General features: G+C 40.7%; 1 protein-coding gene across 2 annotated transcripts; it reads right to left on the bottom strand.

Moving 5' to 3' along the window:
* Nucleotides 1–395: 395 nt before the first annotated feature.
* On the bottom strand, nt 396–23,046 carry LOC146494483 (uncharacterized). Of its 2 annotated transcripts, XM_085145423.1 has the most exons (54): nt 22,653–23,046; nt 20,658–20,864; nt 19,485–19,501; nt 19,343–19,375; nt 18,650–18,682; nt 18,474–18,527; nt 18,125–18,217; nt 17,658–17,735; nt 17,037–17,081; nt 16,877–16,930; nt 16,512–16,565; nt 16,066–16,119; nt 15,915–15,968; nt 15,755–15,808; nt 15,608–15,652; nt 15,417–15,470; nt 15,238–15,282; nt 15,086–15,139; nt 14,583–14,681; nt 14,435–14,479; nt 14,227–14,325; nt 14,072–14,125; nt 13,859–13,966; nt 13,685–13,738; nt 13,433–13,531; nt 13,241–13,294; nt 12,800–12,898; nt 12,614–12,667; nt 12,476–12,529; nt 12,322–12,375; nt 12,002–12,055; nt 11,412–11,456; nt 11,159–11,257; nt 10,254–10,361; nt 10,043–10,096; nt 9,843–9,896; nt 9,679–9,732; nt 9,386–9,439; nt 9,179–9,286; nt 8,812–8,865; nt 6,387–6,440; nt 6,117–6,278; nt 5,874–5,981; nt 5,461–5,568; nt 5,284–5,337; nt 5,050–5,157; nt 4,916–4,969; nt 4,685–4,792; nt 4,542–4,595; nt 3,879–3,986; nt 3,491–3,779; nt 2,073–2,260; nt 1,733–1,975; nt 396–1,622 (listed from the first exon to the last, which is right to left on the bottom strand). In XM_085145423.1, the coding sequence occupies exons 1-54, from the start codon at nt 22,744–22,746 to the stop codon at nt 1,476–1,478; spliced, it is 4,464 nt and encodes a 1,487-aa protein (XP_085001549.1). In that variant the 5' UTR covers nt 22,747–23,046; the 3' UTR covers nt 396–1,475. The 2 variants fall into 2 exon arrangements, with proteins under 2 accessions (XP_085001549.1, XP_085001550.1); XM_085145424.1 differs by lacking the exon at nt 20,658–20,864.
* Between the last annotated feature and the right edge of the window lie 3,076 nt (nt 23,047–26,122).

Raw genomic sequence — 26,122 nt, forward strand, 5'->3', positions numbered from 1 at the left:
TGACTGCACCCCTCCCTCGGGGTGGAGTGTGAGTGTGTGTGGTGTGAAGCTAGTGGGAGGGGGGGGGGGGGGGGTCAGAGATGCGACTGGTGATTTCAAGCTCTAGATCTAAGTCATTAGTGTTGGGTGGGGGAGAGGAGGGGGGGGGCTGAAGGTAAAAGAAAGCCACAAACTGAGCTCTTTCTCTCATACTGATAACAAAACAGACAAAATGTGTGTTTAAGTATAGAGACACTGACCCAAATGCAACGCTGCGATCTAGGAATACAAGGACTGAAATGACTTTACACAAACAACATAACACCTGTCCAGTCCAGGTTTTCACTTAAAGGCCACCTATTATGCTTTTCCTTATTTTCTGCTATATCTGTCACTGTTACAGTGATGGATCTTCGTTTTTGGTTTTTTGTTATCATCTCAGGCGCAGGAGTTGTCATAGCACCTTCTGAATACAGAGCAACCCAAAACAAAGATGGCGGTTCAAGCTCTAGAGCCATCTGAAAGCTAAAGGTTTGGTCAGCTCAGATTTTAATTCAACATTTTCACTTTGTTTGTCAGTGTGAGGTAGCTTTGAACAATCTGGATGACTACAATAAGAAAAAAAAAGCAAAGCAAATTCTTCTTCAAAATAAATTTCTTTTCTTTTTTTTCTTGGGTTGTGGTGGTCGGGGTGGGGTGGGGGGGTACAAACTGGGCCTTCTTGTGATGGCCAGTCAAGGGGTACAGGACACTCCTAACATACATCCCAAATGTAACCTCACTTTCCCAAAAGTGTTGGTGCGCATCTAGACACATGTACACACATAATGTGGAAATATATATAAAAACATCTGGTTGTTTATAAACACAGACTTTTACAACAATGGAACCAAGGATTTATAATACACAGTAAAGGCTTCTGCTCCCGCTCACGATGGACGGGCCTGGAGCTCACACTTTCACCTACTGAGATTTTTATTTTTTTTTATTGGTCTACACGGATTCAAAATGCAATATTTGTGTGTCAGGAGAGAAACAGGGAGGGAGGTGGAGTAGGACTGCGACAGAGGTTGTAGTGGAAAAGGGGGCTTGGCTTACTTACAAAGAAAACCCGTCCAGTCCTACCTCAGCTCTTCCTATTCAGGTTAAACAATAAATAAGTGACATCAAGCCATGTTTCTGTTCATAACTTGTTCGCTCTGTGCCTCTTCCTCTTGGCTCTGACTCATTCCTGTCAACAGCGGGCCATGGGAAACATGACTGGATCTCAGGAAGCGGGTTGACAGAGAGTGCTGGTGTGGTGTACAGATATTGCCGGTGCCCTTCAGTGCTAACATCCAAGGAGTATACCTTGGAGAGCACTTTGTAGTGAGAGAAAAAAACGATCAATTTTCTTTTATAATTTCCAGTCTTCTTTATTGTGGGCATGTGTGTAATGTTTCATGGTTTAGTTTATTTATTTCCTGTTTTATGGGGGGCCATCGTGAAACTCCGCTTTAAATAAAGCAGACAGGGCCTACATCCACTCCGAACTCCTGATCTGCTCCTCCGATGTCCAAAGGAGCAATGTCTGTGATTGGCAGACGGGAGGTTTTCTGTGTTTTGTACTCAAATACAGTCTTGCCCCACTGGCCGGTATGTGTCTGTTGAGTGAGACCAAAGGAATGTGTTACAGTTCAGCCTTATTGCATAGTAAAATTTCTAACATGATTTGAATTAACAGTTATTTTCTCAGTCTTTTTCCCACACTCACCTTGCAGCCATCCTCCAACACATTGTAAGTGAACCGACTGTTGCCCTCTGCACGGATCTCCACCTCATTGTAACCCTGTAGCAGCAGAGCCTTCTTCAGGTTGCCGGTGGCCTGGTCCAGGTAGGCAATGCTGTTCTTGCAGTGGTAAGTGATGTTCTGGGATGCTTCATTGGACAGAAGCCTCAAGAAGGTCAGCTGGACGCTGGCAGCGACGCCAGCAACGCCTTCCTGAGCGTAGTTGAACTGTGGAATCAGACAACAGGTGGGAGAGTTAGCAGCTTGTACATTAGACTCTTTAAGAGGAGTTTGATGTTCACTAATGATGTATGTGTGCACTCACATGGAATCCTCCATTCATTGTCTCTCCGAACCAGACGTGCTTGCGTTCCTTGCTCTTACTCGTCCACCAGTTCTTCTTTGGTACCTTGGCGATGCTTGGATAGACACAGGTCTCTCCGGTCTCCATGTTACAGAAGACCTTGATGGCATCAGCCGTGCTGCCAATGTTAGGATCAACCCAGTAATCACCTGAGAAAATGAGACAGTTGAGTTAATGAGGAGAGTCCTAATCACTAAATGTAAGATTTAGCCTGTTCAACTGCTCATATCCGAAGATGAAAAGTTCATTATTATAAAGAAGAGTGATGCAGCAGGATTTTAAAGTCAGGCTTATGACATTTTCAGGAGCAATGCTGTAATATAAATGGTCCATCAAAGAGTATACATAAAAAGTATGAAAAGCAGATTTCCTCCCGTCTTGGTGTGAAGGATTTATCAAGGTCTGCTGCTTCTTGTCCCTATTCAGGCAGAACAAGTTGTCCTGACACACTAAGCCATTAGTGTCACTAATGATTTGGGTGGGTGCAGTGGGGGGTGAACTGAAGGTAAAAGAAAGCCACAAACTGAGCTCTTTCTCTCATACTGATAACAAAACAGACAGACAGTGTGTTTGAGTATAGAGACACCGACCCAAATGCAGCACTGCAATCTAGAAATACAAGGACTGAAATGATTTTACACAAATGGGCTGCATTTGTATAGCGCTTTTCTAGTCCTTAAGGACCCCAAAGCACTTTACACTACATTCAGTCATCCACCCATTCACACACTGGGGATGGCAAGCTACATTGTAGCCACAGCTGTCCTGGGGCACACTGACAGAGGTGAGGCTGCCGGACACTGGCGCCACCGGGCCCTCTGACCACCACCAGGCAAATATGGGGTTAGTATCTTGCCCAAGGATATTTGGCATGCAGCTAGGAGGCAGCCTGGGATCGAACCACCGACCTTCTGATTAGTGGCTGACCTGCTCTGCCACCTGAGCTACAGCCACCCAGCAACAGCATAACAGCATAACACCTGTTCATGCAGTCTGGGTTTTCACTTAAAGGCCACCTATTATGCTTTTCCTTATTTTCTGTTATATCTGTCACTGTTACAGTTGTGGATCACTTCCCGTGGTTTTTTTTGTTATCATCTCAGGCACACAAGGCCCAGAAGCCCTACTTATCTATTTGCCAGGGGCAGCCAATGACAAGAACAGTGGTTTAAAGGAAGAGGAAGGAAAGGAAAATAGCTTGTTTCAGATATGGATGCACTGAGAGGCTCGGTATAAAATAAAAAACAATGATTTTAAATTAAGAATCGTGCAAAGTTACTCTACTTTAGCCAAATAATAAAAATATGGAGTCGCAATCAGGGATCCTATACCGTATGATATATGATATATGGTCAGACCTTAGTGTCTGGTTTTCTTACCGCTCTTCCACTCAGGATGGCACAGTTTGAGGTCTCTGCAGGTGCGAGCGGGATTCTTCTGTGAGCCGTCAGGGCTTCGCAGGTTATCAATCTGGTTGATGATGGACTTTAGTGTTGAATCGACCTCAATGTCATGCTGTCTCACAGAGCTGGATGCCTCATCAGCCCTCATGTACCTGAGAGGATCGGGGCCCTTCTCCACCTGACCCAGGCCAGCAAAAGCAGACATGTCGATGCCAGGGCCAGGTGGCCCGGGAGGACCAGGTGGTCCGGGATTACCAGGAGGACCCTGGAAGAAGGCAAAAGCAAGAAATGAGACTTGACTGAAATAGAACAGCATACAGACTCATTTGGTTGTAGATTATTATTCTCGTGACATGTTACGTACAGCAGGACCAGATTCTCCAGAGCGTCCACGAGGTCCAGGAGGTCCAATGGGGCCGGCCTGTCCATTAGTTCCATCTTTGCCAGCAGGTCCGGCTGCTCCAGGGGGTCCCTACAGAACGAGAGGATGAAAACATGAAAAGCAGTTTCATTAAGTGAACTTGGGCTTTTTTGTTCAAAGTGTAAAACTTTGTTATTTCTTCAGATCCACAGTGAAGTCTGGATAATAAAATCTGATAAAGGAAATCAAATGCACCAGCAGTTTCTCTCTATTACCCTCAGACCCTTTGCCTTATTATGCATGAAGAATATTTGTATGGTGACATTTCCCTTCATTTTTCTTATCATGCTCAGTGCTTAGCTTATCAAGAACAGAGATTGAAGCCCATTTCCGATCTCAGCGGGAGTGGGTTTCACAAATCACAGTCCCCCCTGTCTGTCTGCCACTTTTCCTCACAGAGAGTAATTACAAAATGCCTCAGCTGCCCATCTTATCACAGCGGTGGGTAATTAAAGCACAAGGCCTTTCCTGTCCCCATCTTCTTCTAGGTGATTGGAGAATTACAAAAACGCTAACCTGTGCCCTTCATTACCATCATATAGTTTCTGTGTTAAAGGTGCAGGATGGAAATATAGTTTTTCATCTCTTCTGCTTTGTTCTGCTCACCTTAGCGCCGCTTGGTCCTGCAGGTCCGGCAGGCCCAGAATCTCCAGAGGGACCCTATTGGGACAAAGATGATAAAAGATCAGGAGAAAGACGGAAAGCGGCACCGAATGGATGAACTATTAGATGTGTATTAAAGTGCTTACAGGGGGTCCGGAAAGACCCTGCAGACCAGTGAAGCCACGGTGACCCTTCTGCCCCCTCTCTCCAGCCTCTCCAGCTTCTCCTTTGTCTCCACGTGGTCCTTGAGGTCCCTGAAGTAAAGATTTGCCTTTTAACATTCATGGATTTGTACATGTGGCAGTTTTAATCAAATAAAATCAGAAACTAAAAAAACAACTTAATGATAAAATACATTTTGATTTAATGATACTTACAGCCGTTCCTCTAGCTCCAGCTGGTCCTGGGGGTCCTGCAGGTCCTTGAGTACCCTAAAAGAGAAATAATAGGTGTGGGTGCCATTTAAAATTACACTGTGCTTGGGGTTCTTACGTTGTTTTGTGATACTTACAGCATCTCCTCTGTCTCCCTGCTTGCCCAGGGGTCCTACAGGGCCAGGGGGACCAGGGCGGCCAGGAGCTCCGGGAGCGCCAGCAGGACCGGTGTTACCTCGCTCTCCCTGCACATGAACGGAAGGTGTTGATGCAGGTTAAAAACAATTTATGTTAACCAGCATTGAAAAGTCTTTTAAACAATGAGTTGCTGAATTGATTTAGTGTATTTCAGTGAGGATGATGTCCATTACCTTGAGTCCAGTAGATCCATCCCTACCAGGGGGTCCATCTGATCCAGGGGTACCCTGAGAAATAAAAGCATGTTTTTTGTTATTTAACGTGCATTGATTTGATAGAGGAAGATGATTGTATTATTTCCTGCATTGTAAATATTGCTATTTTGTTGTTATTGAAGTTCAGTTCCTGACCTCTCTACCAGGCTCCCCAGAAGGTCCACTAAGTCCAGGAGGCCCAACTGGTCCAGGGGGTCCGCGGTCACCAGCAGAACCAGGAGCACCCTGTTTACCAGGCTCTCCCTACACACACAGGAAATATTTTTATCTTTAAATCTAGCATTTGACATTGAAGGCCCAAAATAATCCTCTGACTTTGAAAATCAACTATGTTATCAGAAAGCTCACACTTTATTTGAATGTACAGCAAATAACAAGGTTTTATCTTTGACAAGTTTAAGACAAGTCTTAAATAAAACAAACCATAACTGTAATTCTGGAAAAATGTACATCCAGATTTACAAAATTAGACCAGTGTCAGTTTTTCACACAGTTTACGTGAAGGATAAACATAGCTAAATGTTTTGTGTGCGAGCCAAAGCACTCACAGAAGGTCCAGGAAGACCAGCGAAGCCTCTCTCTCCACGCTGCCCAGGCAAACCAACAATACCACGGGAGCCAGCCAAACCCTGGGGACCCGAGGGCCCTTCAGTACCCTAAGAGTCAAGACAGAGATGACTGAGTCATGAAATACAGTCAATATCTGGCAAATATTGCAGGTGATTTAGACTGGATGTTGGCTTCAGTGTCGGGTACTTATAGTTTCCTGTAAAGTGCAAAAATAAACTCACAGGCTTCCCTTCCTCTCCAGGCTCTCCTTTCTCTCCCTGTAGGCCTGGTGGTCCGCGAAGCCCAGCATCTCCTGGTCTTCCTGAAGGGCCGGCATCACCACGAACACCCTTTGGTCCATCTTTACCAGCGGGGCCAGGAGGACCAACAGGGCCAGGGTTACCCTTTGATGAAAAGACAGAATTTCACTGAGTAAGAGCAAAAATAAACATAATCTACAAACAAAAAGAGACTAACTTCTTTGTGCAGTTTATTATTGACAAAATACCTACATTAGGACCAGGAAGTCCAACTCTGCCAGCAGCACCAGGGAAACCTGTGGTACCCTGTCAAGGAGAAAGAGATCAATAAACATGAATTTGTCCTGGCCCACTGACCTGTTCTAATATGGTAATCCTAAATTTGAATTTTTCTAAAATGTTAAGATTTATTGGTTGGGAACATTCTCCTAATTCTTATGATATATTAAGTATTTGATAGTAAACATTTAACAGGAGCTTCCATTTCATTTCCATTGCCAAAGTTTTATAAAATCAACCACCAAACCACCCAGTTTGCCTTCGGTCGTTATAATGAGCAAACTGAATTTGGGTGTGGTTCTGAAATGGGATGCCACCGCTGCAACAAATCAGTCTGTGAAATTTCTTCTATTCTAGATATTCCACAATTAACTGTGGTTGAGTTGTATTATTGTAAAAATAGAAACATTTAGGAACAGCAACTCAGCCATCAAACTGCAGACCATGAAAAGTTGCAGGCACATGGTGTGTACAAGTCACCATTGCTCTGTTGATTGAATAATTTGTTCTAAACTTCATCTTGCATTAAAATCAGCACAAAAACTGTCTCCTGGGAGCTTCATGGCACTGATTTCCATGGCAGTATATATATGTAATGTATTGGTGGCCTAGTACTTTTGTCCATATATTATACAGACAGATGAAAAGTTTACGTAAAAAATAGATATTAGATGTAGGCATCGTATCTGAGTAGAATTCAGTTCATCACAGACCAACAAAATAGCTCAAGTGGACTCTGGGATTGGTTCTTTGGGATGCTGCTGAAAGGGCATAAAAATATCCATTTGAGTGACTTCCCTTCATTTCATGTTTTGATGGCATGGTTGGTGATCAGGCAAGTTCAATTTAAGGGAACCCAAAGACCAAAAACCATGCCACCATCATCAACCATAACACTCATCAGGGAGGGAGTCACAAACTTCTTTTTGTTTCATTTTTTGTAGGTTTTTTTAAATTTGTGTTTTTGTTTGTTTGTTTGTTTGATTGATTGATTGATTGATTGATTGATTGATTGATTGATTGATTGATTGATTGATTGATTGATTGATTGAGGAGGTCTAAATGTAATAGTAAACAGAGAAATGGCTGAGCCATATTTCACTTCCGAGGAAATGTCATGCTTCATTTTCAGAGGCAGGCAGCAGTGGTGCAGTGGTATAGGTGGTACAAGTATACGCAGAACAAGCCTGGTCTATCTGTACTTGTGTTGGTTTTCTCTGGGCACTTAAACTGCCCACCTCCCACAGTCCAAAAATGTGCCTTTTAGGTTAACTGGTGATTCTACATTGGCTGTAGGTCACTGTGAGTATAATTGAAGGTCTGTCTTGCTGTTTTTGCCCAGTGACAGTTGGGATAGACCCCAGATGGATGGATGGATGGATGGATGGCTTTTCAGAGTCCTCTGTAAAGTCATTTTGCAAATACTCTTAATTTAACTTGATTTAGTTCTTATACAAACTGGGTATATTTACTTGATGGAGTCTATCTGCTCATCTCAACACTGAATAGGAATTATGTTGGTATCAAAGACATTTGCACATTTCTGTTGGTAGTTAGAAAGTTTTTCACGTAAAACCGATTGATTTCTTAAACTTTATTATTAGGCCAAAAAATAGTTTTTTATCACTTTTAAATTTAAGGCTGCAGTTTTTGTTTTATAATCTTCTATTGATCTGATGTTTATTCACAGCAGCCAGCAGCTGCAGCAGCCCCCAAAATTGTCTCACCAGAGAGAAGATTATAGGAAACAAACAAAGAAGCCTATTTGATCTGTTTGACAGAAATGTTTAAAATCAAACTGTGCTCTCACACAGCAATCTGGCCCTCAGGCTCACACTTCAGACTGCACAAAGATAAAGAGTAACTGCTATAAATATTCATATGTTCCCAGCAAACTCTGATTGTTAAAAAAAAACTTCTTAAGAATATTTTAGAGTTCAAAATTTTCAGTCTTAGTAAGTTTCAATGACAACTTACTAAACTTTTTTTCAATTTGCTTGGTTTTGTGTTTTTCTTATCATTATATGTTTATCTGTTGCTATGGGATGTTAATAAAGATCTAACTGAATTTATCTAAAATGTGTCTTTTTTGTGTCCAAGATGGCATGTACAGAAAACTAATTTTGTCAGGTTGATATTTTTTTTCAATATTGATAGTATTGAAAACCTTTGAATGATTGATTTATGATTGAAAAGCCAAGTTAAAACCTTGGGAGCTTCAATGGTTTCATATTTTTACAAGAAGTTTTACTTCCTGTTTATGACCCCCAAAAAACCCAAATGTGCCACACACACACACACACACACACACACACGTATATATATATATATATATATATATATATATATATATATATATATATATATATGCACTGTATGACATGTAGGAGTTACTTACAGGAGGTCCCTGAGCACCACGTGCTCCTTTAGATCCAGATACACCGGTAGGTCCCTGAAAAAGGGGAATGATCATGTTTATGTCACAGTAGAATAACTTAAAAAAGTGACAAAAGTGACAAATGGAAACTACCATACAAGCACTGACTAAAAGTATTTCACGTGCAACGTTTTTCTGTTTGGCCCAGTCACATATATAGGCTTCATAAATTGGTACTCCGTCATGAAAACTTACCCTGCTCTAAAATGGTGTAAAAGTGTTTGTGCAACACTGTGCAATGTATTTCTTTCACTATGTAATTCGATTCGACAGATAGTAGATACATAGTAACAAGTACCATGACTTAATTTTTGGTTTAAATACCTACCACAGGTCCAGGAGCACCAGATGGTCCCTGAGGTCCATGAGAACCAGACTCTCCTTTCTGTCCACGCTCACCAAGCTCTCCCTTAGCACCAGGCTGACCATCAGCACCCTAAATATATTCATCAGAAAAAGATAGAAGCTGAACATCAATAAATGTTTTTTTTTTGAACTCCATATGTAAAGAATGGATTATGGGGACTTTACTTACAGGAGGTCCAGCAAAACCAGCAGGCCCAGGAGGACCAACCTCACCACGGTCACCCTGTGAAAGCACAAGAAGGATGATGCTTAGTTATTTTGATGTGCAATCCTGGATACTGATCCACCCATTATCTTATTATAATGATGTTAATTATTATCGGTGCTCTTCTCTAGAAGAGTAGAATTTTTATTGAGAAAGAGCTCTAATGTTATAAACCCAGGCCTCTGTATCGGACCTGATCAGTCTGATGTATACTTGTTCTGTGCTACTGATACTTGAACACAAAAAAAGGTACTTACAGGAGCACCACGAGCACCACTAACACCAATGGACCCAGTAGGCCCAGTCTCACCCTGGATAAAAGAGAAACTATCATTCAAACAACTAAAATGGTTAATATACAATATAAATTCTAATTTAAATCACTGTTTATTCACGTAACAAAGCAAAGGATTATTCTTACCTTGGCACCATTGGGTCCAGCTGGGCCAGGAGGACCAATAGGACCAGTCAAACCCTAGGAAAAAGGAGAGAGGAGGAAACACATTAGAACATAGTGTAGGTGTCACTGAATGTTACACTTGTTTGATGAATGATTTACAGGGTTTAAACTGTAAAGATGTATCAAACATAAGAAGAGATCAAAGATATTTTTGAACTCACTCTAGCACCATCCTTTCCAGGAGCACCCTCAGTTCCTTTTCCACCATTGTCACCCTGTGGGCAAAAAGATAAGCTGCGTTTTAATCATACAGAACAGAATGCAATATTTACAGTGCAGTATTTTTTACACTACTTTATTCTCTACTACTGTAAGCTACATTTTAACTTAGAAAGCAATTCACAAAGTGAAAATAAAAAATCTATCACTCACTCTGTCTCCCTTGGGTCCTGTGATACCAGCAGCTCCTCTCTCTCCTGGCATACCTTGCAGGCCTGGGGGTCCCTGGGTTCCAGGAGAGCCAGCTGGTCCAATAGCTCCCTGATAAAAGCAAGATGGACCACAATTAGGAGAGCACTTGTCAATCCAAATCTTTCATCTTTCCTCTCTATTTGATGATGTTATGAAAAAAACTTTCCAAGCTCCTTAGATTAAAAAACATCTGGAAAAGTCTCAGTCGTTCAAATTATATTGTTCTACAGAAAACAAGTTGACCAAGGCTGCAGATGTTAAACATTTCCACCTGAAAATAAACAGACTTGATTTTTTTTTAAAATTAATTTAATTCTTCTTATTTCACGTTGAGAAAAGTGCTTACTGTGTTACTTGCTGAGAGTTAGATAAGAAAATGTATAATGTGATACCATCACACCAAGACTGGAAAATATGGAGGAACAGACGGTGCTAGTACGTTCAAAGGTAAGAAAATCTGCACGTCAGCACATTCAAATTTGACTAATCAGGAGATCATATCTCTTTTGTTTAGCTGAGTAGAAACTGTGACGTAAAAGTGACACATCCTGGTTTGATGTGGGTTGTGACAAAGCTTTTGTCACTCTAGTTGGTGCTATGAGGCTGTCAGGCAAATAGTAGAGACTAGAGAGGTGACAGCAATGATATTATGTTGTTCTGGAGTCACAACCTTAAATGTAGTCAGCACAGATTTGTGTGGGTTTTTTTTTTTAACCTGAACATTGACTATGGGCATGAATAATAAAAATATCAGCAGATGAAATGCTGTGGCATTAAATGTTATTGTGGGTATTCATCTGCATGTGAGAAGAGCAGTTAAGAATCTTGAACCTGCAACCAGAAGTTAGTCTGAGTCATCCACTGACCTTGGGTCCATCGCTGCCTGGTGTTCCAGGAAGTCCACGAGGTCCCTGAAGACCCTGGGTTCCTGCACCACCTCTCTCACCAGGGAAACCACGTTCGCCCTGTAATAAGACAGAGAGATATTGGATAAGAAGAGAAGCAAAGCATATAAGGAATAGCTCAGCAAAGACAAAACAAAAAGATTACATGTATGAAACCAACAGCAAACTTTAGTTCTATGTACACGTATGATACACATAATTAGTGGAAACTCACTCTGGGTCCAACAGCACCAGGAGCTCCACCCTCTCCAGGAAGACCCTGCAGAAAGGACAAACTTTTTCATTTTTTGTTTGTTTTTTTGTTTTAACACTTAAAATCTGACAACAGAAAGAGTTTTACATGTTTATGTTAAAATTAAAAAATGCTACGTAATTAAAGATGATGCTGCCAGGATGCCAGGTCTTTCTTGGAAATTTTATTTTAATCTCAATTAGATTTTTTACCTGGATAAATAAAGGACCAATGATCACATAGACCACTCTGGTTTTTAAATAAAGAGAATATTTATTCATGAAAAAGTTGTTACAGCAGCCACTTAACTATAAAAACTGAATTATACACTATAAAAACAGCCTAAATAAAACATTACAATACTTAATAAAACAAATTAACAACATCTGTTTTTTGACTGTTTTGGCATTTAATAAGCCATTTTGTGTTATTTTAGCAGAAAGTTTCCCATTAAATGTATTTTGCATGTAGGCAGCGTCACATGTACTGTAGAATACACTGTTGTTGACATGTTTGTTAGAAAACAGAGAACTGCAGGTGCAACAAATTATTTGAATAGAGTAAAACCTCACCGGCTCTCCAGATTTCCCAGCTTCTCCCGGGGCACCAGATGGTCCAGGTAGACCCTGCCCATAATAGCAAAATAGTTACTGAAATGCCATCAGTAAGTATGGACTAGAATATTATCTGTAAGTTTGTTTATAATACATGATTCTGAGGTGTCTTTGAAAGCTGTGATGTCAAAATCCATAAAAGGTGATCCTTCTTTAGCTTAAATACTTGCTGAAACTCATAATTACTAAAGTTTCTAATGTTTAAGGCACGGACATTGTGCACATGTTTAGGTTTTACCAAAAGTCATTTGATGGGATGGGTCAGAAAATGATCTCACCTGGAAGCCAGGAGGTCCAGGAGATCCTTGTTCTCCTCTCTCTCCAGCAGGTCCCTAAGATGATAGACGCAAACACATTTGATCAATCAAACATAAAAGTCTGTTTGCTGGCTATAAAAGTGTCTCAAAACATGTTATTATACGGAATACTTACAGCAGGCCCATTAGGGCCAGCAGGACCAGTCTCTCCATCTTTTCCGGACAGACCCTAATTAAGAGCACTTTAGTTAGGGAAAAGGAACTTGAGAGAGAAATCGATAATGGTTAAGCACTTATGGAAAGCTATACTTACTCTCAGACCTGGACGACCCACCAGTCCCTTCTCTCCAGGCTTTCCAGGCTCACCCTGTCAAAGAGAAATCATACACTATAAACTGTAGGAAGTTTCTTTAGCACTGGGGATCAAAGGGATAAGAACAGCATCATAAGATGTGGAAGTGCCGCTTGTCTGTTGTTATAGAAACCTTCAGACTCTTACATTGGCTCCCTTTGGTCCAGGGAATCCCATCACTCCTGGCTGACCACGGGCTCCCTGAGGACCAGGTGGGCCAGGGCGGCCATCATCACCAGGGGTACCCTGTCAAAATTACAGATAAACACTGTAAATCAGCAGGTATTAGTCTGGAAGCTAAAACCTGAATGTTATTATGATTTTACTCTGAGGATTATTGCGCCAGTCATGCAAAATTCTTCTTAAGTCTAAACAGGCAGCAGAAGGTTGTAAACATTTTGCTCTGTTTAATCTTTATGATTTCCATAAAGCAACAATGAAACTGTAGATCATGGTGTTAGTAACCCTACTGAATGCAAAGCTTGTATTTAGAACAGGATCAGCTGCTCTATTATTTTAATTTCAAAATTTCATGGAAGTAAATCTATAAATCACATTCAATGTAATTGTAATTAATATTGTACTTACAGAAGGTCCAACTTTGCCTTGAGGACCAGCATCTCCAGGACGACCAGTAAGACCCTGCATGAAAGGCACAAGCAACAGACATTGTCAGCTCCATTCAAATCAAAATCAAATCAGTCATAAAAAACCTGCCACAGTAAACATCCTGCAAAAACCATAAAAATGTGCAACACTGCATAAAGTTGCAAGACTCACTCTGGCTCCAGGGAGACCAGACTCTCCTGTGCGTCCAGGTTCTCCAGTAGCACCTTTAGCCCCAGAAGCACCAGGAACCCCACGGTCTCCAGGGACACCCTGAAGAAGAAAAGACCAAAGGTGGAAACTTTAAATATGTTATACAAAAATCACTTGTTGTAGTATCTTTCTCGTGCAGCACTGTCATGCTGTGGTATTACTGAGATAAAATGATTATAACTTTTCAAAAGATCTCATTTTGCAGGGACCAACCTTTGCACCAGCAAGACCATCCTGTCCAGGGAAACCGCGGTTTCCAGGGGCTCCCTGGGAGGAATCACAGAAATCAAGATATATTTGATTAGACTGTAAATACAGTAACCATGTTTACCCTTGTTTTTAGTCAGATGTGACCAGTAACATGTAATGCATGTCCTGATCACTTACTCTCTCTCCGGGAGGTCCAATTGGTCCAGCGCCCCCAGGCTCTCCCCTGGCACCTCTCTTTCCTTCTTCCCCTGGAGGGCCAGGGGGACCTAGAGGACCAATAGGGCCCTGGAAAAGATAAAGATATTTCAGTGAATCTACTCTAGGGAGTAATTCCACATAAAATTTTTATGTGGTCATGTACATTTATGATCACAAAAAACTGAAACTCACAAGCTCTCCCTTCGGTCCAGCTTCACCTTTGAATCCAGGAAGACCTGGGTCTCCCTGAACAACACAAGAAAAGAAGGCAGCCACAATAATAAATAATCACAACATTACAAAATATTTAAATTTAGCATAACTTCAGACTATCTCAGCTGACTTACGGCCTGTCCTTTGGGCCCTAGAGGTCCTGTTGCTCCCTGAGGTCCAGGTGGGCCACGGGGGCCGGGGAATCCAGGGGCACCAGCAATACCAGGAGCACCCTTCATTGAGGAAAGGAATAATCAAATATCAGAATGAAGAGAAATATTTATTGAATAAAATTTAACCTAAAGAAAGACATCAAAACCACTAACAAAAGTGTAAACCTACAGCAGATCCTTTAGCTCCGGGAATACCATCAGTACCAGGGTTACCCTGCATAGAACAAGAAGCATTATATTAACAACAACCTGATCAACGAATAAAAATGAATCAAAATCAAAGTCTGAATGTTTATGAACAGTGAAGGCAAACAAACCGATGCTCCAGCAGGTCCGGGCGATCCTGGGGTACCAGCCTCTCCACGTGGCCCCTGGGCTCCTTCAGCGCCACGGCCACCAGTAGGACCAGCTTCTCCCTAAAAAAGGCACAATGAATTTATCATTAACATAGTAAAACGGTATTGGTTGTAGATTTCTTTGAGCTGTGTATTGGTGCCTCCCTGCCATAGAGCTGAATATAATACTGTTGTTTCATTGTGTATGAGAGTTATTCAAAATAAGTCAGCTAAATTTAAAAAGAATTTGAAGGCCAGTTTATCTTCTTTAGCAAAAAGAGAAGTTTGACATAGTTGTATATTTGTCTATGAAAAAATAACAATAACTAAACATACAGTGTTGTGGAAAACTGGAATTTAGTGTCCTACAACCAGAGTGAACAAAGACTGATGCAGTGGCTCTTGTAAGTCTTTTTTTCTGTTTTATTTTAATACACAAACTCTTCAACAGCAAATGTTTCCTGGATGATATGTTCTGTAAAAACCTTTGCTCCTGGGGATCCTGGAAAACCGGGAGCTCCAGCAGGACCCACTGGTCCCTGTAGAGAAATAAAAAAGAATCATCAGATCAAAGGCAACAGATTAAAGAAAAATCAACAGCACAAAATGGCCACATAGGGGCGACTATGATACATACAGGTGGACCGGCAGGGCCAGGCAAGCCATCATTTCCTCGGGCACCCTAAGGATAGCAAAGATAGGTCAATTTAGTTTGGTTCGTGATGATCTAATAAAAGATTCAAAACCATAATAAATAGCAAATGAGAAATAAATTCCTGTTGAATAGCCTTAAGCAGCTGCGAAAGTGTTACTTACTGCGGCTCCAGCAGCTCCAGGACGTCCTCTCTCACCAGGCAGACCACGTGGACCCTATAAAAGAATGATTTATATATAAATATCTTCATTATGTATTTTATTGCTGCAGCCTAATATGCTATGCAAATTTACTGATGTTGTCAGAAAGTTCAGAGCATTGCAGACTAGAAAAAGCGATGGTGGCAACTCACCATGGGTCCAGGGGCACCGTTCTCTCCAGGAGCACCAGCCTCACCCTGAAAGGAACAAAATTACCATGAGTAAGCACAAAATAGCAGAAGTAAGCTGAAAAAGTGTTATTTCTGGAAAACCCACACTGTCACAAAAGATGACCTTACTTTAGCTCCTGCAGCACCGGTCTCTCCTTTAGCTCCATCTAAACCAGAGTGACCCTACAAGAAAAGCTCATAATCAGGACTTAGACATCAGTTAGTCACCACATGCAATCAATAAGCAGCCACAGTTTTGTGAAACATGTGACTGAACTGAAACACTCACTCTGTGTCCTTTGATGCCAGGAAGTCCAGGGGTTCCAGGGAATCCACGAGCTCCCTGAAATAAAAACAATCATGCAGCAATAGATTAAAGTTGTTTTTTTTTTTATTTAACTATGAAATAAAAAATATTTGAATAATTATTATTTGCTCACCTGAGGCCCTGCCGGTCCACGCTCACCAGGTTTGCCAGGTTTTCCAGATTCACCCTAAAAACCAGCAGCAAAATTCAGGATTACATGCTGAAGCTTTGTAGCTGCAAGATAAGATGTAGCTGCAATGGCCCTTCACTGTACTGTGTTTGAAGGCTGTGTATTGTGAAGTCACCATGTTCGTTGGTAATTTTTGGAGATACACAGTGCCCCCTGGTGGCACATGGAGTGTATAACTGAAGTACATTATGGAGGTGGGGATAGGTTGTGAAAAATAACTAAGTATGAAGTAAATGAAGATTTTTAAAAAAAATTTATTTTTACATGGAAAACAAAACTGTTTTTTTCCTAATAAAAATGGGGTCTAATAAAAATGTGGTCTGACCGTATATATATATATATCTGCATGTACTTGAAGAGTTTTGAATTTTGCTATGAATATGACTTACATCACTTCCTGGTTTTCCGGAAGGTCCAGGTGGTCCACGAGGTCCCATAGATCCCTGTATCAACGCAAAGCAAGAGCATTAATACTGACAATCAACATATAAAGACAAAAATTAATATGTTATGTAAAATATATCACTGCCTTAAATTGCCATTAAGGCCATCAATTTGGTATTCAGTTTTGAGCAAATAATAGAGATCTTTTTTTTTTTTTTTTTTTTTACAATGAACAATCATGACATTTATAATCAGTATTGTTTTTGACAGTGTATGTGTTGTTGGCAAACCCCAAGATTTACACCTCATATGCACCTCAGCTCATTTGTAAGACATACAGATACATTCTGGGATTGATACTGATACTTACAGCAGGACCGGGTTCTCCAGCCTCTCCGGGGGACCCTTGGAAACCTTGTGGCCCCTATTGTAACAGATGATAATACAAAGCATTAGAAATGTGTTCAAATAAGCTATTTGATTATAAAACCCAATCATATAATGATTTGGGCTGTGATCTGAGTACTTACGGGAGCTCCGCTAGGCCCAGGAGGACCCCGAGGACCCATAGGACCCTACAAAAGAAACACAACAAATACAGAGAACATCAGTCTGGCATCATTTATTTTAACAAGTAGTGGAACAAATTCACCAAATGAATACAGGCGTCCTGAGTAAATAAAGGTTTTACCAGTTACACATTAACCATTCAGAACTAGTAAGAGTAAAGTCAAATGTAAACCTTGTCCCAGCTAAGAAAAATATTTGAGGTTAAAGACTGGTATCCAGTTCAAAACCTTTCATAGAAAGATTTCATTATTTTATGTGATGTGTCCACTGAGGCAAATTCATTCCCACATAATATTTTTATAATCTATTTCTATTTGTGTGCAGATTCAGCATTCAGTTCAGAAAGCAGGATTTTAAAAGGTTATAGTAAGGCTCTCTGTTGGGATGAAATTATTGAGCCACAAGGTGGCAGCACTGCAGCAATCTGAGTGAGGTATTGGTTATTTTTCAGTAATTATTTTCAGCAGTGACTTGGAGACCAGATGAATATTTGCAACAAAAGTTTTTCTCGTTTTTTTCTCACGATAAAACTGTAAACATACAGTACAGTCACCCTGTTAGATGCACCCAGCGATACATACCATTGGTCCCTGCATCACACCCATTTGAGCTCCTCCAGCCTTCTCATCAAAACCCTGAGCCATCTGAGCAGCAAAGTTCTGTAAACACACAAAATAGACCAAGAGTCAGTTTATCACCTAAGCAAAGTGAGCCACAAATAGTAATGTGAATGGTACATCTGTGCCATGAATGGGGGTTTACACCTGTTACCGTCACTCTATTTTTCACTCATCTTGCTTCAAAAACAGGTGTCAGTGTGCCCACCTGTTTGTTTGTCTGTTCACCTCTTTGTGACTTTTTCCTCTTTTTTCCTCTTTCTACTTTCATGCATTATAAATTGTGTGGCCTGTTTTGCGCTCTTGTAACAAGTTAAGTGCAGCCAAATAGAAGCTCCATAAAATATTTACACATTAACAATAAAGTGTTGCAAAAAAGCAGCTATTGCTCAAATTTTGCATATGCCATATTTTACAGTCCTTATTCTCACCCCTCCGAGTCCTGGAGGTCCAGGTGGGCCAGGTGGGCCGGGGTTTCCGGGGGTGCCAGGCTCACCATCTCTTCCTCGAGGTCCAGGATTTCCCTACATAAATGAGAGTAGGGAAGGAAAAGGAGTTACCAAAATAAAGCAGATTTTACAAAAACTGTCATCTGTGTGACTTCATCCACCTGTTGCATCCAAATAAATAAAGATTTTACATGAGTAGTAATAAGATAAGTGCAAACTCTACAGGCCATTCTCCTAGTTCTGATAATGCTGCTTCACCCAGTGCCCAAGGACCCAGTGCTAAAAGATTGGTAAAAGGGGTTTTTTTTGCACACATTTTGTTGTTTCTTACCTTATCACCTTTAGCGCCAGCTTCTCCTCGTAGTCCCTGCTCACCCGGGGGGCCCTACAAAAACAAACATAAAAGCCTCAGTAGCATTCACAAAACTGCTGTTCTATTCAGAAGAAAGGTCACGTTGTTGTGAAGCATATAAATATGGAGAACATAGCCAAATCTTTGATATTTACCATAGGGCCTGGTGGTCCTCTTGGTCCTACAACCTACAGAAAGACAAAAATGTTTTTGAGGCTGTTTTCATAACTGACTCTACATTGGTGTTGTAACCGGTGATTTTGTACTAGTTTGAACTTCCTAAAATTAGAAAACATTCCAGCTTCGTAGGAGGTGAACATTAAAAGGATTTGATTTGACAGGACAAGTTTTTGTATGACCACCACCTCCTTTAACCTCTAATTTGGCTGGCGTTTTTTTCTTCTGACATGTGCACTTGGAGGAAAGTTGCTGAGAAGATCTAAGAGGATTTGATTGGGTTCATTATGTCCCAGGAATGCAGGATTTTTCCTCATTTAATAGAAAGTCAGAAACATTCACACTGAGTTTCTCACTCATGAGAAACATAAGAAACTTTGCCACATTTGTTAAGGGAAAACACATTGAAAGTACAAGCAAAAGTGGGTTATAAAAGATAGAACCAGTGATAAATTTTAGAAAAAAAACATGATTTTTTTTTAGGCTGAACATAATGAACATAGATGGACAGTTGATCAGATATTTAAATCCTGTAATTCCATTCAAATAAAAGTGAACAAAAGATGCCCAAAATGTTTGTTTGGTCAGGTAGAATTATCTAAGAGGAACTGTAACAACAATTATTTAAAGCTTTATTTAGCAGTTTTATATTCGTGAGCATCCATACTTACATCTGCAATGTCTCCTGGTTCTCCTTTCTGGCCCTGAATGATAAAAGAGTCAAACTGTATGAGTTGTCTGACAGTTCACTGCACCACAACTACAAATGAAATATAATTTCTGTGCATAAGTTGCTGGAGATCACTGACTCACCTTAGCACCAATTGTTTCTGATAATGCAGAAGGAGGAACAAGAGGAAAGAAAGAGCATTATTAAAAGTTTAACCTTGAAGTGAGATTTCAAACACATGATTGATTTAAAAGCTACTCTGTGATTCTTAGAAAGGAGACCTGTAAGGAAATCCAAAGATGCTGAAGTGATCAAATAATATTTACCAAACCCAAACGCATAAAACCCATCCAGATTATATTACTGATGCAAGAGATGAAGCAGAAACAAGCTCAGACTAAGAAATGAAGGTTTAGACTCAATCATGCAAAATGTAAATAATAGAAAAAAAGTGAGCTTATTTAATAAAGAAGGGCAACTGCTGTTAGTGTGTTTGTTTTAAGATGTATATCTTACATTGTGTTGTCAAATTTTGTATTTTTTTTTAATAGCAAATTTGTAACCAATCTGGAAAGGACCTAAAACATTAGAGCCCAAGAGGCCCATTACATTCCCAAACGTTTTAGCAAAAGAAGAAGAAATTCTACGAAACCATAAATATTCTGTCTTTCAATGTCTTGATCACAATATGAATTTAACAGCAGATTTTTGAAGGCAGTGCTGGAGTACAGCAGCTGCTCACAAAAACTTGAAACGTTGAGGAAACACATATTTACAGTCATTTTGACATGAAAGGTTGGAAACACCTTCAAGAGACTATCGAAATTTGTAGAAAGCCTCAAAAGGGGTCAAATGAATCATTGAGTTCTTGCACAATATGAGGACTTCATCTCAGCTTTGTGTTAAATTGAGCAGAAGTGTCTCTGCTGGTTTATGTGCGGATCAGAAAGCACATGACAGGATTCAAATCCCACATGAAAAGACTTTCACTGGGACTGCAAAAAATCCTGATCATGTTGCTTATCTAGTTTCCATAAAACCATCTTTAAAAAAAAAGTCACTCTGGAACAGGGAACATTGGCTGGCAACTGATTTTGTTTTCTTGTTAGAAATGTCAAATTTGATAAAAAATAGAAATTATAAAAATAGAAATTGTAGCTGCTCTTGGCCACAAATCAGTAACCACTCTAGTCCTGATCAGGCAGATTATTTGGATCCAGTGGCAGTTCCCCATTCAAAAGCGTTAGCCAGGAAAGAGATGAGTGCAAGCTAAAAGAGTAATTTATTTATGGGTATGTGAATAAATAAATTACAACCAAAGGGGGCACTGGTATCAGCAGGGCAGATGGGACAGCACTCTCCAGATGGGATGATAGGGTTGGCGCACTCTTTGATCTCCTCGCAGATTATCTCATCACACAGAACTGCTCCGCTGTCACACACACAGATACGACACGGCTCTGGCTTCCACACATCCTTATCATTATACAGCTGGCCATCCTGGATGCAACCCCCTGACTCCTCTGTGGTGGCCAGCAGGGGTCAGGTGGCAAAGCAGAAATAGGAGCAATAAGAGGGTTCAAGAGAGAATTAGACAGGGGGAGGTAACAGCATTTGAACAATGTTGTGAGTTGGCATAATAGATGTTTTAAAAAAAATAATTGGTTTAAGACAAGGATAAGAGGATGTTAGGGGTCGAGGGGCAAGGCAAGGAAGTGGGAGGAGTAACAGCAGAAGAGGAGGGATTATTGAGTATAGGCATAGATGGAAAAAAAAAGTTATTTGGTTGCAAACAAAAACTCTGAACACTGTAACACTGGGTAGTTGACCATTAAAAAATGTCAAAACTGGATTAAAAAATATATGCTTTAGTGATTTAAAAAAAAAAGTGGAGTGAGAAGACTTGGTCCTTTGTTACAGATGAACAGGTGCTGATCTGACCCCAAAACACACTGTTGTAAATCAGTAGCTGTGGAGCACAACAGTAATTTACGAGTTTTAAATTTAACACACAATGTATGTAAAGAAATGCCTCTAAGTTATCGTAAAGAGAGTTTAATAGCAGCGTAAAGTACAATGTAAACACAAGCCACAGTGAGCCGTTATGTTTGAAGCCCTGATTGAGCCATTTCACATCACTGGCTGAGCATATTTAACCTGCAGGCCTGCTCTGCTGCTCGAATGAATGACCCTCTCTTATAGGGACAGCATGCCCAATTGACACGCTGCTGCTTTAAGTAAACAGAGGGTCCTTCTACATTTCTCCATCTGGATCCCATAGTTATGTTAAGCGCCAGGGCAAACACGCTGGGGAATTAAGAATGGGTGATTTGTTTCGATTATGCAGCTTATACAGCTTAGAACTGGGCCTATTCACTCCTGCTATCTGTGTTTTAGGTCTATTTGTCAAAGTAATACTTATATATATGTATATATATAGCATATATATGTAACATGAATGTTTAAGTCAGGATTGATTAGTCTGACTACTTGCTAATGAAACCTCCTGAACTAAATTGTGAAAATGAAAGTTTGGAATTAAAGCAAAAGCTATTAAAAACAAGAAGATGTGGAAATAAAAGCATTTACAGTGAAATTTGTCTTGCTATAAATACACCTATATGTCCATCATTTGTTGACTCCTTGCTGTGCACACTGTCCTGCTACCCTTTGAGCCTGCTAGTCTGGGGTCAGGCACTGTCTGGCACTGTCACTTAACATCGTGGAAAAAAAACCTTAGACTGCTCCGGCCAAAATCTGTGGGGAAGGTTTATTTCTACAAGTCCTTAAGAAAAAGTTTCGTTTTTTATTTGTTAAGTGTTGTTACCAAAGTGTTTCTGCTCAATACTAGCATAAAAAAAATAGCATCTAGATGCTGTATTATAAGCTTTTCTTTTTCTTCATTTTTTTTGCTAAAAACTTTCACTACAAAGTAATCAAACAGAGCATGAAAGGCTGAGTTGTAGGACCCAGGTGAGGACAAACAGGCACTTGTTCACCTGGTCCTCCATCCCACACAGATGCACCTTGTCAACCTCGCCTATCTACTGAAAAGAAATCTATTATCTTCCTTGGGGAGATATTTTACAAGCAGACAGCATCAATAACATTTAATTACTGCTTTGAAAAAAATGTCTAAAAAGTGTACATAGAAAAAGAAACATATATCCACAGTTCTTTTTGTGAAAACAGACAACTTTCATTGGATTTTCTAGATCTACAAAGATAGAAACAGAAAAGACTGGTGGTGGAATCAGAATTACAATTCAATTATAAATAAGGAAGTGCAAAAGAAAAATACTGCAACTTACGGTCATCCTCTTCCTGACATCTGACCACGGATAGTAAAACAACTTGGGATGCTACAAGTAGCAGAACAGTCCTTGAGTCCACAAAGCTGAACATGTCTAAAAATTAGACATGCAAGAGCTTGGGTGAGAAATAAAGGGATGGAGGAGACCAGGCTTTCAGTCAGTGGTATGTTAAGTGTGTTCCCGGAGACTTATGGCACCATGCAGTCAAACCCTCCAAAATCTAAGTGGAATCCACCACGGGGCCCCAGCTGGCACTCTGCACCCACTGTGTCAGTGCAGGCACCGCGGTTTTATGTCACTGTGCCTTGTATGGATCTTCGTATATTCCAAAATACCAGTCCTTCCCCCAGACCCCCTGTCAGGCTGAAACCTGAACCTCATCTCCCTCCCCTCAGTCCAGCACCGTCGACTCTCCCAGGGACTTTTTTTTAAACTCAAGCCCTCCTTCTTCCCTTGCCCTGCTTGGCCTGGCCTGGCCTGGCTAGGAGATGCACCTACACTTTCACATTACAAAGGAGGCTGCATGAAGCAGAGCACAGGTCAGTCACATGCCACTGTGTCAGGGCATTATGAAATGCCTGTTTTAGAGTGACTCATATTTCTGTCTTGTGAACAAACTTAAAGAAAGTATCAATTAATATCAGGATATACACCAAAAATGTTTTAATAGGAACATATATGATGATGTTGGTCACATGGGAAATGACTACACACAAACTATAGCATCAACTGAATTAAACAGATCAAAAGGGGGGGGAGGGGGGTCTCATTTTGATGGTTAAGGAGGTTGGAAACATCCTGGTACATATCGACAATACAGCAATCCCTTCTTCAAAAAACTGATTTCTATTCGCACAAAAAAACATATTTTTTCAGTAAAGGGGCTCTGCATGTGCATTAGTGACTAATTGATGCCCACTGGTTGTTTTTATTTGTATCATAAGATTTTTGGAGAGGAGGTAAATAGAGAGTTGATTCTGTCAGCACGCAAGGTGCAATCAAAACGTTCTGGGAATAATCCCATAAAGTCATAAAGCGTTCCACATTTAATTTTCTCTGATCATATTGTCGTGATTTAGTGAGCACTTTGACAGTAAAGTTTCACCAGACTGCTATATTTATTTGAAAAATAAATACAATACAACATATACAATATTAAGAATGCGTCTAACCTTTGCAAAAGAGAACAGAATACATGTTTTTGTTTTCTGAGTAATGAACCGCTACTTGCAGTTAAACTCTCAGTTTATGGCAACTCAATAGTGGGTCAGCGGGGTTGTTTGGGTCAGTTTAGCCTTTTGGATTATAGATTAAACTGCAGACTTTAGACAACCTTTAGGTGTTGAGCTGACCAATCAGCCGCTATGTCACGCTCTCATTACTGTCAGACATTCTGAGAGGCTTCTCTCTTCGGACAAAGACAAGTAACAAGTGGCTATCCAGTTAAATGGATAATTCTTCTGGCCTTAGTTAGGGCAAAAGGTTCTGCAATCAAGAGTTAGCTGATCTTGAGGCAACAGTTCATGCAAAAATCCAATATATACCAGATTTACAGCATTTCCTGTGAAGCTGAAATAAAATAGAGATGAAAGATCTGCATGATCTTTACTAGATCTCTCTGGTGGATAGACCCAGATTAGTGAGCTTCAAAAGGAGTCTGTCATGAGCAAAGGACCAGTAATTCCAGGGTCATGACCTTCTAGAGAGCCCCTCTTCATTCCACACAGAGAAAAGAAAGATCTGAAACTGACTTCTTACCTGGACCTGTGTGAGCAGTGAGCAGTTTCGTATATTGGAATTGCACTCGAGGAAGAAAACTGATGCAGCAGAAGTATTCACAGAAGCATTCATTGTACTATAAAGTTTGATTTTCATAGTACAGCTGATACCTAGGAAAGCAGATGCTTGTTTAAAATGATTTTTAAAATGTAGTCGTCAAGTTTAACAGGACGGGACAAACCAGCAATAAAGCTAATGAGTCCAACAACAAAAACATTTCAGGAATTTAACGGTCCAGCTGAACCAATAATCAGCAGTGTTTAACACAAGAAGGAGTACACAGTGCCACTCCACACTAACTCTGTCCACTGTGGTGTCAAGTCAATGTTGCTGTGTCACACAGAGAAAGATGTGGTGGAGCTTCATTGGTTACTTGGAAAATAACTCTGAGTCTCTTATATTACATCTTCTAAATAACCCTCAAATCATAGACAACAAACTCCAGTGATAAAACTATAAATATCAAGTGTTTATGCAATGGCAGAAGAAGCAACACTGGTGGTTTAGAGAAATTACTGCCACCATTTACAGCATCCAACAAGTGCTGAGTATGTATAACCTCCAAACACGAACGCAGAAGAGAGCCGTGTAGCAATCATTTGACATTTATCAGTGTTGCATTGATATAGCTCTCTTTAAACTGATGTTACAGGAATAGCGCTGATTTCCAGCACAACTTCAGTTACAGATCTGTTTCAAAGTACAGCAGGAATACTGAGCCCAGTTCAGCCCTACACATGCCTTTTCTCTGGTGCTCTGACTGTATATAGCCTCCTGCCGTCTCCCAGCCCACACAATAGGCCTCTGTGTGCACGGCCCGCGGAATGCTGCGAGATGGCAGGGCAGTGGGATAGCTACATGGTGAGGATGGGGGTTGGAGGGTGAGGAAGGGTGTGGGTGCTCGGAGGATGAAAACTGGGAGGGGTTGGTTTTGAGGTAGGGGAAAGGGAAGGGGAAGAGATGGTAAGGAAGGCGGAAGGTGGTGGTGATGGGGGGCTGATCTTTCAGTACTGTACGGGTGCACTGAGGCTCCTGGGGTCTAGAGGGTGTCTAGGTTTCGGCACAGTGACCGTAAGAGAGGGGGTGGATGTAGCCCTGTGTACAGGCAAAGTGGTGATAATTAGCACCCACCTGGGGCAGAAGAGAGTATGAACAGGCCCTATTCACAACATATCTTGTCCCTCATTTAGTTGTGAAGAACACATAAGATAGTAGTGGCTGCAAGAAACTCCACTTTAATGTTTCTGCCATTGTTGAGACTAAAGGATGCCAAATTTCAAATTACAGGGCTATAACGCTCATTACATACCTGATTTTGTCTTGTTGGGGTGGAATGTGTAGCTTTACCTGAGGCCGGTGCCATAGAAAGGGTCATGTTTCTACTAACAAAGATTTGCTGTGCACTGGCCACTTTGGGTCAATTAAGATCCAACCTATCAGCCTCAGACTTGACTCAGTTTTTAATAGTTCAAGTTCTTTGTAGCTGACCAGTTGTGTGCTTATGCACCAACTCTTGAATACTGAGATGTTCACATGCCCAGTGTGCATTATAATTTACCAGTGCACTTCATAAAGACCTTAATGTATAGCATTTAGGTTTACCTGTGAGTTAAAGTTACCACAATAATCTTTATCTTGTTTTTACTTCATCTGAGACTTACAGACAGGGTTTTAGTCTGTGCACACTG

Source organism: Neolamprologus multifasciatus, chromosome 20 (assembly GCF_963576455.1).
Source record: "Neolamprologus multifasciatus chromosome 20, fNeoMul1.2, whole genome shotgun sequence".
Classification (NCBI taxonomy): domain Eukaryota; kingdom Metazoa; phylum Chordata; class Actinopteri; order Cichliformes; family Cichlidae; genus Neolamprologus; species Neolamprologus multifasciatus.